The 17480-nt window shown below is 40.1% G+C and overlaps 1 protein-coding gene across 1 annotated transcript; it reads right to left on the bottom strand.

Moving 5' to 3' along the window:
* Positions 1-4478: 4478 nt before the first annotated feature.
* Positions 4479-17245, bottom strand: bet1 (Bet1 golgi vesicular membrane trafficking protein). The gene is made up of 4 exons (XM_041183155.1): positions 17005-17245; positions 9561-9664; positions 7642-7698; positions 4479-6791 (listed from the first exon to the last, which is right to left on the bottom strand). The coding sequence occupies exons 1-4, from the start codon at positions 17021-17023 to the stop codon at positions 6636-6638; spliced, it is 336 nt and encodes a 111-aa protein (XP_041039089.1). The 5' UTR covers positions 17024-17245; the 3' UTR covers positions 4479-6635.
* Positions 17246-17480: the final 235 nt, after the last annotated feature.

Here is a 17480-nt window from a genome sequence, read left to right as displayed (position 1 = left end):
AGTTTATATGGATTTCGGCAAAGCCTTTGACATGGTCCCGCATAGGAGACTTATAAAGAAGGCAAAGGCACATGGGATACAAGGGAATTTGATAAGGTGGATTCAAGGTGCCTTAGTTGTAGGAGGCAAAGGGTGATGACAGAAGGATACTTTAGTGACTGGAAGCCAGTGTCCAGTGGCGTACCACAGGGATCTGTGCTGGGTCCTCTTTTCTTTGTCATTTATATAAATAACATAGATGACTGCGTGGGGGTAGAATTAGTAAGTTTGCGGATGACACAAAGATTGGCCGGATGATTAACAGTGAGGTTGAGTGTCTTGGGCTATAGGAAGATATAGACGGGATGGTCAAATGGGCAGATAAATGGCAGATAAAATTTAACCCTGAAAAGTGTGAGGTGATACACTTTGGAAGGAGTAATTTGACAAGGAAGTATTCAATGAATGGCATGGCACTAGGAAGTTCTGAGGAACAAAGGGATCTTAGCTGTGTCCATAGATCTCTGAAGGCAGAGGGGCATGTTAGTGGGGTGGTGAAAAAGGCATATGGGACACTTGCCTTTATCAATCGAGGCATAGATTACAAAAGTAGGGAGATCATGCTGGAGTTGTATAGAACCTTGGTGAGGCCACAGCTGGAGTACTGTGTGCAGTTCTGGTTGCCACATTATAGGAAGGATATGATTGAACTGGAGGGGGTGCAGAGGGAATGCACCAGGATGTTGCCTGGGATGAAACGTTTAAATTATGAAGAGATGTTGGATAGACTTGGGTTGTTTTCATTGTAGCAGAGAAGACTGAGGGGCGACCTGAATGAGGTGTACAAAATTATGAGGGGCATGGACAGAGTGGATAGGGAGCAGCTGTTCCCCTTAATTGAAGGGTCAGTCACAAGGGGGCATAAGTTCAAGGTGAGGGGCAGGAGGTTTAGGGGGAATGTGAGGAAAAACATTTTTACCCAGAGGGTGCTGGCGGTCTGGAATGCACTGCCTGGGAGGGTGGTGGAGGCGGGTTGCCTCACATCCTTTAAAAAGTACCTGGATGAGCACATGGCACATCATAATATTCAAGTCTATGGACCAAGTGCTGGTAAATGGGGTTAGGTAGGTAGGTCAGGTGTTTCTCACGTGTTGGTGCAGACTTGATGGGCCAAAGGGCCTCTTCTGCTCTGTGATTCTGTGAGTCATACAAGCCTGTCCAAAACAGAGTCAACTGAGCTACTCAACTGAAACTGACCCTTACAGCAATGGCCATTTCATTTAGGTTTCTTAATGAGCTTAACAGTTAATTGACAGCGTGCCTAGTGACGAAGGTACCAGGATTCTTAATTGGAGTTGTGCCCATGTAACCTAATTTCTTAGTTTAGATTAGGTCAAATGTACAAAAGTAGATAATTAAAAGCAGATTTATGGTCAGTAGTCTCACTAGATTAAATAACAATTCACAACAGGAAGAAAAACTGCATGAAAACAGGAAAAAGGAATTGTACTGATCTTAATAGCTCAGCTGTAGCAAGATATATGTTAGCTCATTTGTTAGGAACTCATCTTATTAAATAAATAAGCAGAAAATGTGTTTTTAAGTTAGGAATTCAAGGTTCAATTGTAAATGATTACACAAACTCAGGATTTATTCCCTGGAATTTTGAAGGTTACAATTTGATCAAATCTTTTATTAAGGGAATTGATAATATCACAAGAACCTATTTTCACTGGTTGAGAAGTCCAGGACTGGGGGGGGCATCATCCAAAAATTAAAGCCCAACCTTTCAGCAGCGACATTAGGAATCACTACTCACAAAGGATGGTAGAAGTTTGGAGCACTCTTGCATAAATGGCAAATTGGTGCTAGATCAATTATTAATTTTAAATCTAAGATTGGAAGATTTTTGTTAATTAAAGGTATTGATATGGGACAAATGCAGGTATGTGGAATTAGGTCAGAGATCAGCCTCATTCTCATTGACTGGTATAATGGACTTAAGGGACAAAACAGTATACACCTGTTACTATGCAGTTAGCTTACTAACTGAGCAATAGATTATATATTTGTTTAATGGAATTGATTATTTTAACTATTTTGGTATGATTATGTAACAGACATACCACCCAGGACCTTCAAGAACTTGAGCAGCTATCTTCCCAGGATGCATGATAGAATTGGCTAAGCCTATCAATAGTTCTGGGCTTAGAAATATGATCAGGCCTTAAAATGGGCGGAGGGGTGATATTCAACACTTGAATATCCACGCGTTCATGTGGTTGCAGAGACTAAGAGTATTGGCAGCTTATTATGAGTCAGCTAGGCAACCAGAACTACCTGTGTAGCTTATTGGCTGTGTACCCCTTTGGGGAGGGGAAGGGGGAAAATCAGGAATTACTGATGCTGCTAAGAATAGCCTGCACCTCTCAAAGGGGAGGCACATTATGGCTACAAGCAGCAAGAGGGAACATGACAGAAAGAGCTATGGTTGGGCCCCAAATTTTCAGTTTTGGAGGCCCTTGTGCAGGTGTTAATGAGGAGAGACCAACGTTCCTCCGGGAGGCAGAAAGTGCAGCTAGTGGGAAGTGGCGGCTCAGGAGATAAATTCCAAGAGTTTAGTTTCAAAGACTTGGCTCCAATGTTAAACAATGTTTATTGACCTCAACTGTATCGTCAAGACAAGAGTTCTAACTCTCAGCTCAATTTCCCTCTGCTCACATCTGCAACCTCAGGACTCAGGAATCTCCCTTTCAGTTAATTTTCTGATACATTGAGAGTCAGGTGCTGGGGCAGACCAAATTCACCAAAATGTTCTCCAATCAGCACAGCTCCCTTATTTTATTTTGTTTTTTATATCTGACATATGTCCTGAGGTGCCTGATTCTATATGGCAGCTAATACATCTAGGTCTGGGGATGGGCATGATGTGCCATTTTGGACTCCGAGTCATCTATTCCATGTTTCAAAACTGGGTGTACACTGATTGAATTTCTAGACCCTTTTGTGTTTCACAGATCTGTAATATATAATCTGTTTCTGTCTACTCAATAAAGTTTACAAGTATTTCATTGCAGGGCACATCTACAATTTATTCAAGTATCTCTGCCACTGCCTCTATGTTTTGTACACATCAATTCCTGTAGCTGTTTTAAGGCACTGACTTTCAAAAGACTTTTGAAGTTTAGGAAAAATATTTTCAACATAAAATGCTTCCCTAATGATGTAACTAGCTCCTATCTTTTTTGTTACACAGAGAAAGTACTCCCTCCTACACATCTCTTTCACTTTAATGTTTGCATACAACTGCAGCAAGAAAACATTTTAGACACTGAAATTTTGAACAAATTGATCCAGGTTGTAAAACTGATCTTAAAAAAGTGAAACAGAAATGTAGAACTTTATCAAATTATAATGCAAGTAAAACTTCCAAGTTTCTTGATAATATAGTGTACTCCTGTATTAAATCAGTCTGTCACCACCTAAAGCATTACAAAAATAATTAATTTCCTTCTATATTTGTTATTGGTGAATGTCATCTGGTAACAAATGTTGGCTATCAATTGTGCTGTGTACCTGCATTCCACTATAGTACTAGCACAACTGCTTAATACTCAGCACAGTCATCATAAGTATTCTAATTGGAGCTGGTGATGTAATGAATCAATGGTACTATGATTAAGAATAACGTTAGGTCGTCTCTGGGAAAACACAACCTTCTATTGTTGCCATATAACATTGTTAATAGCCAATGATGTTTTTAAACATAAGATAACTATAGAATATTCAAGTAATTTATAAATAATGAATTTCACCACCAAGACCCTATTAAAATTAGAAACATCCTCAGCTGTACTTTAGTTAATTTTAGATTAACCACCTACAGTTGATCTTAATCTATTGTCTATCATTGGAATTGCTTTTTCATCATCATAGTCCTTCACTGACACGCAGTGTAATTCCACCATTAGTTTATTTGAAATGGTGCTGAATTATCCTCTTAGTCTTCTCTTTACATAGTACTATAGTGGAAAACTCTGACTCCGTGCTCCCTCTATCTTGACACATCTCTCCTCATCTGCAAAAGGCATCAATACCTGTACCTCTTCTTTGATGACACCTTATCTCCTAGATTTTTTCTCAACTCCTGCTTAGTGTTCATTCTCTCCTGTAAATGATCATGAGATGTTTTGTAACATTAAATATGTGCTATGATTTCAAAAAGTATTATGCCAGAAACAAATGATTTGAATACTTCATAGATGGAACAGTAACAAGAAAATCAGGTTTGGAAAATGTGCTGCACTTGAGATGTGGCTAAAAAAGATCTATCCTCCTGACACTGATTTACCATTGAACAGTTATAAATTTGCACCTAAATTAAACTTCAATTGTTCTATAATGTAAAAGATATGAACATTTTTATGCCAAAGTTTCCATTTTCCATTATTTTATGTTCCACTGAAATTATTAAAAGAAAAGCTATTTGGCAAGTAAAACAAAATCCATCAATTTTAATTCATTGGGAAAAAGTACTTTAGCTTATACTTTTTGATTACAGATAACAATTTAACAACTCTTAATAAAAAAGGTTTCTAAATTGCTATCATAGCCCAGAATTTTAAACATGTAAAATTACATTTCATGAGAAAATTCTAAAATCATAATTTGTAGATCCTCCTACTTCAATCTGAGTGAAACTGCCAAATGATGTTGAATTATTGGCAGTTTGTGCTTTGGACAATGCCCAAATAGGACTGAGGTGAAACCTCCTACATAATTCTATCAATATCCTTACAAATACCAGAGAGGCGATACAAACCCATGCTTCAGCATTGAAATTAACCCATTAAAGAACTTCAGCACTCTTGTTATACTAGAGATTTTAAAGTCATTCCGAAGAATATTTTTATTTTAAAAGTAAAATTACACAGTATTCAAGAAAATAGTAAATATTTCCAACTACTGTAGGGTTAAATTCTACAAGATAATTAGTTACCTCAGGTGCTGATTCAACTGGATCATGGATTGGTGGAGTTACTGATAATCTGAGTTACAATGGACCTGATCCATCTCTTACTGACAGAAAAAGTGAGTACCTCAGATTTTAAAATAAAGCATATCAACAAGACTGGAAAGTTAAGCGCCCCTTCCTCTGAAGGCCTCCCACTTAAATATGTACTTTTTAAACTTCCACAACTGCCTTTTATCCACCCATAAATATCAGTGAGAAATTCTAAAAACTATTGCTCACTAAATATTAAAATTCAAGACCTGCCAAAGCATTTTAAAATTAGTAAAAAATAAAGCTGGTAGAAATGGAGCTGGCACAAATCATGAAAAGCCCCTTAAAATGTATATCCTCTTGGAAAACAACAGAAGTGGTCTTTGCTACTGTTCACTTGCTGTCACCTTCAGGCTTCAAGGTATCATTCTTTTGCAAAAGGACAATCAATCAGCCTGCTCTCAGGTATCCAACTACCCACAGGATGTCCACAGGAGCATTGCTCCCTATCGGAGTGCACCTTACATCTGTTGTCTGACCGCACCCATTCATTTCCACGATCATTCTGGAACTTCTAATACTTCACTCCACATCTCAACTACTGGTCTCTCAAATAGTAAAGCAGCATTCTTTACAAAAATGTAAACAATAATTATGTATAACAATATTCCTTTAAGGAAGTTTGTCTTATTTTTACAAAGCTAATCTTTTTGCAGAAAGCTGATACAGTATGCTGGAGTATCAACAACTTGCACCACATAAGTTACCGATCCTAGATAGTAGAAGCAACCTGTGCTGCACTGTCTCCAGAAAATTGTATAAAAGCAGCTTGATAAGGTGGTCTGGCTGTGGGTCGCGTGTTTCACTTCTCAGTTTAAAGGCCATTTGAGGAACAGAAGTTACTGAAATGAAATTTCAATGTTGCCTCAAAACAAGGTTAGGAAATCTCACAGGCTGCTGTGAGGCAAAAGAAAAAAATATCAAAACTTGTGAGTAGGATTCAAAGATATTAAAGGGGTAGTAGTAATAAAAGTGAGATCCACGAGTGTCAAAAGGTGATTTGGCTCTAACTGGCTTCCCTTCCTCCACACCCCCCACCTCAATTCCAGGACAACTTGGCCAGGCTTTGACAAGAAGTGACATGTAGCATTATAGAAATGGCCACATCTTTCACTACTGTGTTGCATTGCATGTTAATGTACCAGTCTGCTGCATCACCATTAAATGTTTAAATCCAACTTGTGGAAATTAGAAAATTGTTAATTAGACTAATTTACGATTAGAAAATTGAATTGTTAATTGGTTAACACTTAAAAATGTAATTTCTTATTTAATTCTTCACCATCTTTAAAGACTATTACACAACCAACACACAGCAGTTCACTTGCCACAAGAAAATAAGCAAAACTACTTTTCAATGTCAGAATTATACCATGACTGATTTTCTTTCATAAACATGAAAATTTGATTTGATTAGCAACCAGTGAGAATGGCACAACATGAAACTATGGTCTACAAAATGAATGCAATATCATTCTCTTAAAGTTTTTAAGACCAATTATACCTGAATTATGCTAGAAAATGTCCAGTTTCTATTTCTTAGTTGTATGTAATGAGTTAGATCCAAATATTGGAGTGGTACAAATTTATTTCACCTCAGTTTAATAACCCAGTAAAGCACAAAGAATACAAAAAATGCAAATAGCATCAAGTAGCATATCAATTTTGCTTGGCTCCCACGAGATAAATGTTTGAGTCTACCCATGGTGGCTCCCAATAGTCCTCCTGTGGATTCAAATCCTGTATCCTGTGAAAACAGCATATAAATATATAGTTAACTAACCAGTGAAACATTATTCTAATGCATACAGAACATTATGGACAATTTTTAACACAAGATGGTTGAATACTTTACTACCAAAATGCATTTCAATGTAAAAGAAATTGCAACATTATCCACAATTTAGAAAATAAAGATCTGGAAGAAATTAACATCATTCAATAGTAGTGTGCCTTGATTAACAAATAATGTTTACCAATTCATCTGTTTCAAGAGCCTGCTTCCTGTCTCAAACCAATTTTCAACAGTTATAAATTTTTCCACAGGCATTTTTGATTAAATTTCTATCCCAAACTATCCGTTTTCAGTTACACCAGTGCAATTCTTGCTGCTTCTATATTTCTTCACTCTTCAAGCACATCTTTCTTTACATAAATAACCTCACTACCGTAGTAACACAGGGTCTTAACTTTTTATTGGTTTACCTACAAGAGTTGCTCTTTACGACTTGCAGTTTAATCTAGTTTCCGAAAGGAGGCTGATGAACTTCCATCTGCAAAATGTGTTGTTATAATTATTTTACTGTTGCTATTGACAGGATAGCCATGATATGACATTCCTTGATAAATATTAACAAATTTCTTGGAAAACTTACTTTCAGCACAATCCCTTACTGAGGTAACGAACTATTTTGCTGCTCAATGCCCATCTTTCCTCTAGAATCTTTCTACTGCACCAAATAGAAGCTTCCTATCTGTCAGTGGATATTATGACTTGGCCAATGTATGTAAATGAAAACCCCTCTCCCACCCATAAAGAGTACACTTATTCAAGATACATTCATTAAAGACAGCTTGAGAGAGCATGCAATACATACCATTTCATCCAGGAGTTTATTATGATATTTAACTTCAGTTCCAATATCAATGGAAAGCTGTGCGAGGGGAGAGGAGGGAAGGGAACAAACAGCAAGTGTTTAATAGCATAGTGGTAGTTGTCTTTTTCAATATATTACACTTTAAAATTCTTTCTACTTTATGCCAAGTTTATGTGCAATTTCCATTCAATGCCATACCTAACGGGAGATTTCTTTTGTACATATTTTTTTAGACAAAATGACAGTGGGTAGAGACATTCATGACAACTCACAAAGTTGATCCTGGTAGTCACTGGGAGAAGAAAGGCTTGGGCAATTTGTACTGGGGTTTAAGGTCACATCATAGATATGGAAATATTTTTATTTGAAAAGACTATTCAAATTATTTTCCCTCCCCTCCAATGAGGATTTGTCCTTCCTCTGCTTATGTTAACTTAATTTCCAGCTCTCAATCCAGTAAGTAGGAAAAGGAAAGTCAAAAGCATAGACTATAGAACGGTGACAATTGGACAATTTCATTGTTCATTATTATTTGAATTAGATCACACCTTTCAGACATAGTAAAGACTTGCACCTGTGTGGTGATATAAATATAAACCACAAACGTTGCTGTTATTAAACTATAACACAACTATAACCTGAGACAACTATTTAAGAAGATAAACAACTATTAACTTTTACAGGTAAATCTTGTATAAGGGTATCAAGTATAGGAAATAGAAAACAAAAATAATAGCAGAGGATACTTTACATAAGATTACATAGGATATATAGCACAAAAACAGGCTATTCGGCCCAACAAGTTGATGCTGGTGTTTATGATCCACTCAAGCCTTCTCCAATCTTGCCTCATCTAAATCTATCGTAACCATCTATTCCATTCCCCTACATATGCTTATCTAACTTCTCTGAAAATATATCTATATTATTCACTTTTCAATCACTCCCAGTGGTAGTTCCACATTCTTTCTACTCTTTGGATAAAGAGGTTTTTCCAAATTCTCCAGTGGATTTCTTAGTGACTATCTTATATCAATGATATATTCACTAAGATTGAGTTAAGACACTGCAAGATAAGATTTTTCAGTTCAAAATTTATAGCAAATTCAGAAATTTGTTGTATTCAAGTTGATGATTTTGTTACAAGTACCACAGGAAATCTTACTCAATTATTGGGGACAGCATCTGGCATGTGCAAAAAAGAGCTCTTTTTTTCCAGTAAAAAACATACTCGTGAAGTATGTTTAAAGCAGAGATTGACAGATTTCTAAATACCAATGAGAAAAAGAGATATGACAGTGTGGAAAAAGGCATTGCAGTGGATGATCAGCCATGTTTGTATTGAATGGCGGAGCAGATTCGATGGACTGAATGGCCTACTTCCACTCCTATGTTCCTATGTTAAAAAAAAATTAAATAGCTCAAAACATTCCTTGAGCTGTTCCAAGAGTTTTTAAACCTTAATTTCTCCTCCAATGATAACCCCTTCTGTTGTCTCAGTTTGAAGAGAGCAATTCATTCACAATTAATAATTAATCTCTCCTGACTGAGACACAGAAAATACTACAGCAGCATTGGAATGATAATTGGGGCCCACTGACATTTTCTTTTTTAACAGTAAAGTCAAAGTACTGTTAATTGAAATTCATCTTTTGCTCAAAAAGAATCCAGAAGTTTGAATTAAGCAACTTTAATATACCACAGGGTTTGTTTTCTACTATTTCAATTCAATTTAAATTTGCAACTTTGAATTAACAGAAGCAGAATGTTTTCATGGACACTCTGTATTAACTCGCCTTTAGTACCCTATAATATAATAAATGATATCACATTCAATCTACATGAACAAATGCACTATATCAAAATTATTGTCAGTTTATTAAAAACTTAAATAACTGTTTACAAGTATTTGAACTTACTGATTTTAATGCTGTCACTTTTTCTCGAAGGCTCTCTGTTAATTTATCATTTTCCTCTTCATACACACTGTAACCACTTCCAGTGTAGGCAGGAGATCCTTCCCCTGGGGGTGGGTAAGATGAAAGAATTAATTGGGATGTAAGCATCGCTGACGAGGCCAGTATTAACTGCTGTCCCTAATAGCATTTGAGAAGGTGGTGGTTAGCAGCCTTCTTGAAGCACTGCAATCCATGTGGTTTAGGTACACCAATAGTGCCGTTAGGAAGGGAGTTCCAGGGTTTTGACCCAGCAAGAATGAAGGAACTGCAATATAGTTCTAAGTCAGGATGGTGTGTGGCTTGGAGGGAAATTTGCAGATGGTGGTGTACCCATGCGTCTGCTGCCCTTGTCCTTCTAGGTGGTAGAGGTTGTGGGCTTGTAAGGTGTGTTGAAGGGGCCTTGGCCAGTTGCTCCAGTTCATCTTGTATATGGTACACACTGCTGTTACTCTGGGAGAGGGAGTGAATTTTTAAGGTGAAGGAAGGGGTGCTAATCAAGTGAACTGCTTTGTCCTGGATGGTGTTAAGCTTCTTGTGTGTTGTTGGAGCTGCACTCATTCAGGCAAGTGGAGAGTTTTCCATCACACTCCTAACTTGTGTCTTGTAGATGGGGAACAAGCTCTGGGGAGTCAGGAGATGAGTTACTCTCCAGAGAACTCCCAGCCTCTGACCTGCTCTTGTAGCCACAGTATTTATGTGGCTAGTCTAGTTCAGTTTCTGGTCAATGATAACCCCCAGGATGTTGATAGTGGGGTAATAAATTGAATGTCAAGTGAAAATGCTTGGATTTTCTCTTTTTGGAAATGGTCATTGCGTGGCACTTGTGTGGCATGAATGTTATTTGTAACTTATCAGCCCAAGCCTGAATGTTGAATAGATCATGCTGCATATGGGCATGGATGGCTTCAGTATATGAGGAGTTGAAAATGGAGCTATCAATGAACATCCCCACTTCTGACCTTATGATGGAGGGAAGGTCACTGAAGACGCAGCTGAAGATGGTTGAGCCTAGGACACTACCCTGAGGAATTCCTGCAGTGATGTCCTGGGTCTGAGATGATTGACCTGCAACAAACACAACCATCTTCCTTTATGCTAGGCGTGACTCCAACCAGCAGAGAGATTTGCCCTTGATTCCCATCGACTCGAGTTTTTCTAGGGTTCCTTGATGCCACTCTCAGTCAAATGCTGCCTTGATGTCAAGGGCAGTCACTCTTACCTCACCTCTTGACTTTAACTCTTTTGTCCATGTTTGGACCAAAGTTGAAATGAGGTCTGAAGCCAAATGACCTTGGCAGAACCCAAACTGAGTGTCAGTGAGCAGGTTATTGCTGAGTAATTGCCGCTTGATAGCACTATCGAAAGCACCTTCATTCACTTTGTTGATCGAGAGTAGACTGATGGGGTGCTGGTTGACTAGGTAGGATTTGTCTGGCTTTTTGCGGGCAGGACATATCTGGACAATCCTCCACATTGCTGAGTAAATGCCAGTTTTGTACCCATATTGGAGCAGCTTGGCTAGGGGTGCAACTAGTTCTGGAGCACAAGTCTTCAGTACTATTGCTGGAATATTGTCAACGCCCTTAGCCATTGCAGTACCCAGTGCCTTCAGCTATTTCTTGATATCACGTGGACCAAATAGAATTGCCTGAAGATTGGCATCTATGATGCTGGGGACCTCAAGAGGAGGCCATGATGGATCATCCACTCAGCATTTCTGGTTGAAGATTGTTGCAAATACATCAGCCTTCTCTTCTGCACTGATGTGCTGGGCTCCCCCTTCATTGAAGATGGGGATATTTGTGCAGTCCCCTCCTCCAGTTAGTTGTTTAATTGTCATGACTGGATGTGGCAGAACTGCAGACTTAGATCTGATCCGTTGGTTGTGGGATCGCTTAGCTCTGTCTATTGTATGCTGCTTCCATTGTTTCACACACAAGTAATCCAGTGCTGTAGCTTCCCCAGGTTGACACCTAATTTTTGGGTATGTCTGCTGCTGCTCCTGGCATTCCCTCTTGCACTCTTAGCAATATAAATCTTTTTTTAAAAATTGGAATTATTTGAATTTAAATAATTTATAACAATGAAATAACTAAGACATTCTACGTTGCCAGGTTATTTTCAGGCATATGAATCGCCCTATCAATGATATTGTCAATTTTGTACTTAGTAAGACAAAACTATGAAACTAGTTTTCTGGACAATTTGACAACAGCTCTACCTCTCCATTATCTCTTTCAACCCCTCAACACCCTTGTCTGTTAACTGCTTGTCCAACACATAATTCTTGGATTAATGACAATTACATCTAGTTTGACATTGGCAAGACCAAAGAAGCATTGAAATCTGCCACAAATTCCATCCCCCTCTCTGATTAATGTCTCAGAGAAGCAGACTATTCAAACTCAGAAACACATTTAATTTTGAACTGAGCATCTAATCCATATCATCTCCATTGTAAGGACCACCTAATACCACCTTTGCAACATTGCTTGTCACCACCCTTACCTCGGTCTATACTGCTGAAACGTATATCCACATGTTGTTGCCTCTGGGTGAGATTATTCCAATGTTCTCCTGGCTGATTTGGCATTTCCAGTGCTCCATGATCTTCAGTTCATCCAAAACTTGCTTTCCTTAGTCTATCCTAATCCATTACCACCAAGCCAGGGGATCAACCCTGCTTCAATTAAGAGTGCAGGAGGGAATGTCAGGAGCAGCACCAGGCATACCTAAAAATGAGTTGCCAACCTGGTGAAACTACAACACAGATCTACTTGCATGACACAACGTAAATGGCATGCGATAGACAGAGCTAAGCGATTCCACAGCCAATGGATCAGCTATAAGCTCTGTAGTTCTGCCATATCCAGCTGTGAATGGTGATGGACAATTAAACAACTCACTGGAGGATGAGGCTCCACAAACATCCCCAACCTGAATGATGGAGGAGCCCAGCACATCAGTGCAAAAGATAGTGCTGAAGCATTTGCAACAATCTTCAGCCAAAAGTGCCAAGTGGAGGATCCACCTTGGCCTCTTCTGGAGATCCCCAGCTTCAGAGACACCAGTCTTCAGACAATTCAATTCACTCCATGTGATATCAAGAAATGGCTGAAGGCACTGGCTAATGCAAAGGCTATGGGCTCTGACAACATTCCAGCATTAGCACTGAAGACTTGTTCTCCAGAACTAGCTGCATAGTCGATGTCCAAATGTAGCAAGTCTTGGACAATATCCAGGCTTGGGCTGACAAATGGCAAGTCACAGTCACGCCACACAAGTGCCAGGCAATGACCATCTCGAACAACAGAGAATTTAACCATCGCTCCTTGACTTTCAATGGCATTACCATCGCTGAATCTTCCACTATCAACATCCTTAGGGTTACCATTGACCAGAAATTGAACTGGACTAACCATAAAAATACTGTGGCTACAAGAGCGGGTCAGAGGCTAGGAATCGTGCGACATGTAACTCACCTCAAAGCCTGTCCAGCATCTACAAGGCACAGGTCAGGGGTGTGATGGGATACTCCCCACTTGCCTGCATGAGTGCAGTTCCAACAACACTCAAGAAGCTTGATGTAATTCAGGACAAAGCAGCTCATTTGATTGCCATCCCTTCCACAAATGTTCACTCCTTCCACCACCGACGAACAGTGGTAGCAGTATGTACCATCTACAAGATGCACTGCAGAAACTCACCAAGGCTTTTTAGGCAGCACCTTCCAAACCAATGACTGCCACCATTTATAAAGACCAGGGCAGCACATACATGGGAACACCACCACCTGGAAGTTCCCCTCCAAGTTACTCACCATTTTGACGTGGAAATATATCACCGTCCCTTCACTGTTACTCAGCCAAAATCCTAGAAGTCCCTCCCTAACAGCATTACCTACACCACAGGGACTGCAGCGGTTTAAGAAGGCAGCTCAGCACCACGTTCTCAAAGGCAATTGAGAATGGACAATAAATGCAGGCTGAGCCAGCAACGCCCACATCCTGTAAATGAATTTTTAAAAAGTCCCACTTACTGTCATCCTTCCTCACTAATCCACACTGGTTCATGGTCCCACGCATAAGACTCAACTTTAAAATTCTCATTCTAGTGTTTAAATCCATATTTCCATAATCTCCACAAGCCCTACAACATTCATTCTCCCAACTCTAGCTTCTTGTGCTTACTTCAGTCTCCCCACCAACAGTGAATGTGCTTTCAGCTACCTTGGCCCCACAAGTATATCTCAACTCATCCTTTTCCTTCAAGATCATTCTTAAAACCAATATAGTTAATAAACTTCCTGATCGCCACCTTCCAATACCTCTTTCTTTCATTTAGCATTCATTTTTCCTATTTCTGGGACATTTTTCTACTGGCGTTATACAAACACAAAAGGTTGAAATAGAGTCATCAAGACAATTGTTCACAAGACCATAAGACATAGGAGCAGAAATTAGGCCATTTGGCTCATCGGGTGTGCTCCGCCATTCAATCATGGTTGATAAGTTTCTCAACCCCATTCTCCCACGCATAAGACTCAACTTTAAAATTCTCATTCTAGTGTTTAAATCCATATTTCCATAATCTCCACAAGCCCTACAACATTCATTCTCCCAACTCTAGCTTCTTGTGCTTACTTCAGTCTCCCCACCAACAGTGAATGTGCTTTCAGCTACCTTGGCCCCACAAGTATATCTCAACTCATCCTTTTCCTTCAAGATCAAACCTTTGATCCCCTTACCAATCAAGAACCTATCTATTTCGGTCTTAAATACATTCAATGACCTGGCTTCCACAGCCTTCTGCGGCAATGAATTCCATAAATTCACCACTCTCTGGCTAAAGAAGTTTCTCCTCATCTCTGTTCTTAAAGGTCTTCCCTTTACTCTGAGGCTGTGCCCTCAGGTCCTAGTCTCTCCTACTAATGGAAACATATTCCCACGTCCACTCTATCCAGGCCTTTCAGTATTCTGTAAGTTTCAATCTGATCCCTCCTCATCCTTCTAAACTCCATCGAGTATAGACCCAGAGTCCTCAGACGTTCCTCATATGTTGAGCCTTTCATTCCTGGGATCATTCTCGTGAGCCTCCTCTGGACCCTCTCCAGGGCTAGAACATCCTCCCTGAAATACAGGGCCCAAAATCGCTCACAATATTCTAAATGTGGTCTGACCAGAGCCTTATAAAGCTTCAGCAGCACATCCCTGCTTTTACATTCTAGTCCTCTCGAAATAAATGCCAACACTGCATTTGCCTTCCTAACTACCAACTCAACCTGCAAGTTAACCTTAAGAGAATCCTGGACTAGCACTCCCAAGTCCCTTTGCACTCCAGATCTCTGAATTCTCTCCCCATTTAGAAAATAGTCTATGCCTCTATTCTTCCTACCAAAGTGCATGACATCACACTTCCCCACATTGTATTCCATCTTCCACTTCTTTGCCCATTCTCCTAACCTGTCTAAATCCTTCTGCAGCCTCCCCGCCTCCTCAATACTACCTGTCCCTCCACCTATCTTTGTATCATCTGCAAACTTAACCAGGATGCCCTCAGTTCCTTCATCTAGATCATTAATGTATAAAGCGAAAAGTTGTGGTCCCAACACTGACCACTACATAACTCCACTAGTCACCGGCCGCCATCCTGAGAAGGTCCCCCTTATCCCCACTCTCTGTCTCCTGTCAGACAGCCAATCTTCTATCCATGCTAGTACCTTGCCTCTAACACTATGGGCTCTTATCTTACTGAGCAGCCTCCTGTGCGGCACCTTGTCAAAGGCCTTCTAGAAATCCAAGTAAATAACATTCATTGGCTCTCCTTTGTCTAACCTACCTGTTACCTCCTCAAAGAATTCTAACAGATTTGTCAGGCATGACCTCCCCTTGATGAAACCATGCTGACCTTGCCCGATTTTACCATGCACTTCCAAGTGTTCTGAAATATCATCCTTAATAATGGACTCTAAAATCTTACCAACGACCAAGGTCAGGCTAATCGGCCTATAATTTCCCATCTTTTGCCTCACTCCCTTCTTAAACAGGGGAGTTACATTAGCGATTTTCCAGTCCTCTGGGACCCTCTCTGACTCCAGTGATTCCTGAAAGATCACCACTAACGCCTCCCCTATCTCTTCAGTTATCTCCTTCAGAACTCTAGGGTGTAATCCATTTGCTCCAGGTGATTTATCCACCTTCAGACCTTTCAGTTTTCCTAGCACCTTCTCCTTGGTAATGGCCACCATACTCACCTCTGCCCCCTGACTCTCTTGAACTTTGGGGATGTTACTCGTGTCTTCCACCGTGAAGACTGACGCAAAGTACCTATTCAGTTCCTCCGCCATTTCTTTGTTCCCCACTACTACTTCTCCAGTGTCATTTTCCAGCGGCTCAATGTCCACTTTTGCCTCTCTCTTACCCTTTATATATTTAAAAAACTCTTGCAATCTTCTTTTATATTACTGGCTAGTTTACCCTCATATTTAATCTTCTCCCTCCTTATTTCTTTTTCAGTTGTCCTCTATTGGTCTTTGTAGGCTTCCCAATCCCCTGGTTTCCCACAGCTCTTCGCCGCATTGTAGGCTTTCTCTTTAGCTTTTATGCTGTCCCTGACTTCCCTGGTCAGCCATGTTGCCTCATCCTCCCTTTAGTATGCTTCTTCTTCCAAAGGATGAATTTTTGCTGTCTCTCCCAATTACTCCCAGAAACTCCTGCCATTGCTGTTCCACTGTCTTTCCTGCTGGGCTCATCTCCCAGTCAATTCTGGCCAACTCCTCCCTCATGCCTCTGTCGTTGCCTTTATTCAAGTGTAATAACATTACATCTGATTCCAGCTTTTTCCTCTCAAATTGCAGGGAAAATTATATCATATTATGGTCACTTCCACCTAAGGGTTCCTTCACCTTAAGCTCCCTTATCAAATCTACCTCATTACACATCACTAAATCTAGAATTGCCTGTTCCCTAGTGGGCTCCACCACAAGTTGCTCCAAAAAACCATCTCGTAGACATTCCACAATTATGTGGCTTCTTCCAAGTGCATAATAAATACTATATATTGAATTTTATATGTGGCACCCTCTCTTATAAATAACCTCCAATATGCAACTATTGTTTCGGAAATGATGCGGTTTAGAACTATTGGTTTACAGGTCTGGTCCTAGTTAGTTAGCGGCTTACCCTCCCATCTCTGACCCTTTCCTACAAGGTAACTGTTCTTCTAAAAAATCTAATCCATTAAATTATCCCAGTGATTTAAACAGTACTGTATTTATAGGTCACTAATACTGCTACTATCAGTTAACTGGTGGCCTGGGACTTGTGTTCCATGAAATGTGCACCGTCCACAAATATCATTTCACTTTGATTTTTTTTCAAAAAAACGCTTGGCGTTCTCGCCTTACCCAAACCCGCACGTCTCATTTCTCCGGCAATCCGATTTATTTAATGACGATGTCACTCTAGGTATGCAAGTGTAGGCAGGGAGCCTGTTGTTTGCTGAACTATGGTCCCTGGCTTCCTTTCAGCGCCACGACATCAGTGAGCCTGAAGTGGGGCGGTGCTGAGCGCGCGCCGGCATGCTGGGAGAACCTTGTGCAGTCCACTGGCCGGCACCGCGTTCTTGTTCACGCTCCAGTCTCCAACCCGCGCTGCTCACATCACCCAGAACGAGCCAGTCCAGCTTTCTGGTTGAGCTTTTATCAGCTGGAATGATTGTCATTATCCTGCTCCATCAACGCTACAGCTAAAACTACAGCTCCCAGAGCTCACTGCCGGCCGCCTGACTTTCGTCATCACGCTGGGCCCTAAGGCCTTCTGGGTTGCGTTTAATATATATATATATATGTTTAAATCGGCGGAGAGAAAAAATATGCGGGTC

The sequence above is a fragment of the Carcharodon carcharias genome, chromosome 3 (assembly GCF_017639515.1).
Source record: "Carcharodon carcharias isolate sCarCar2 chromosome 3, sCarCar2.pri, whole genome shotgun sequence".
Classification (NCBI taxonomy): Eukaryota; Metazoa; Chordata; class Chondrichthyes; order Lamniformes; family Lamnidae; genus Carcharodon; species Carcharodon carcharias.
Note: the sequence above shows the minus strand (reverse complement) of the source record. Positions and strands in the feature narration are given on the sequence as shown.

What these genes read in the sequence shown, in the direction of transcription:
- bet1 (XM_041183155.1), bottom strand. An exon ending in AAGTGACAGCATTAAAATCA is followed by an intron (nt 7,699 to 9,560) that starts GTAAGTTCAAAT and finishes CCCCTCGCACAG; the next exon opens with CTTTCCATTGATATTGGAAC. An exon ending in ATAAACTCCTGGATGAAATG is followed by an intron (nt 6,792 to 7,641) that starts GTATGTATTGCA and finishes CTGTTTTCACAG; the next exon opens with GATACAGGATTTGAATCCAC.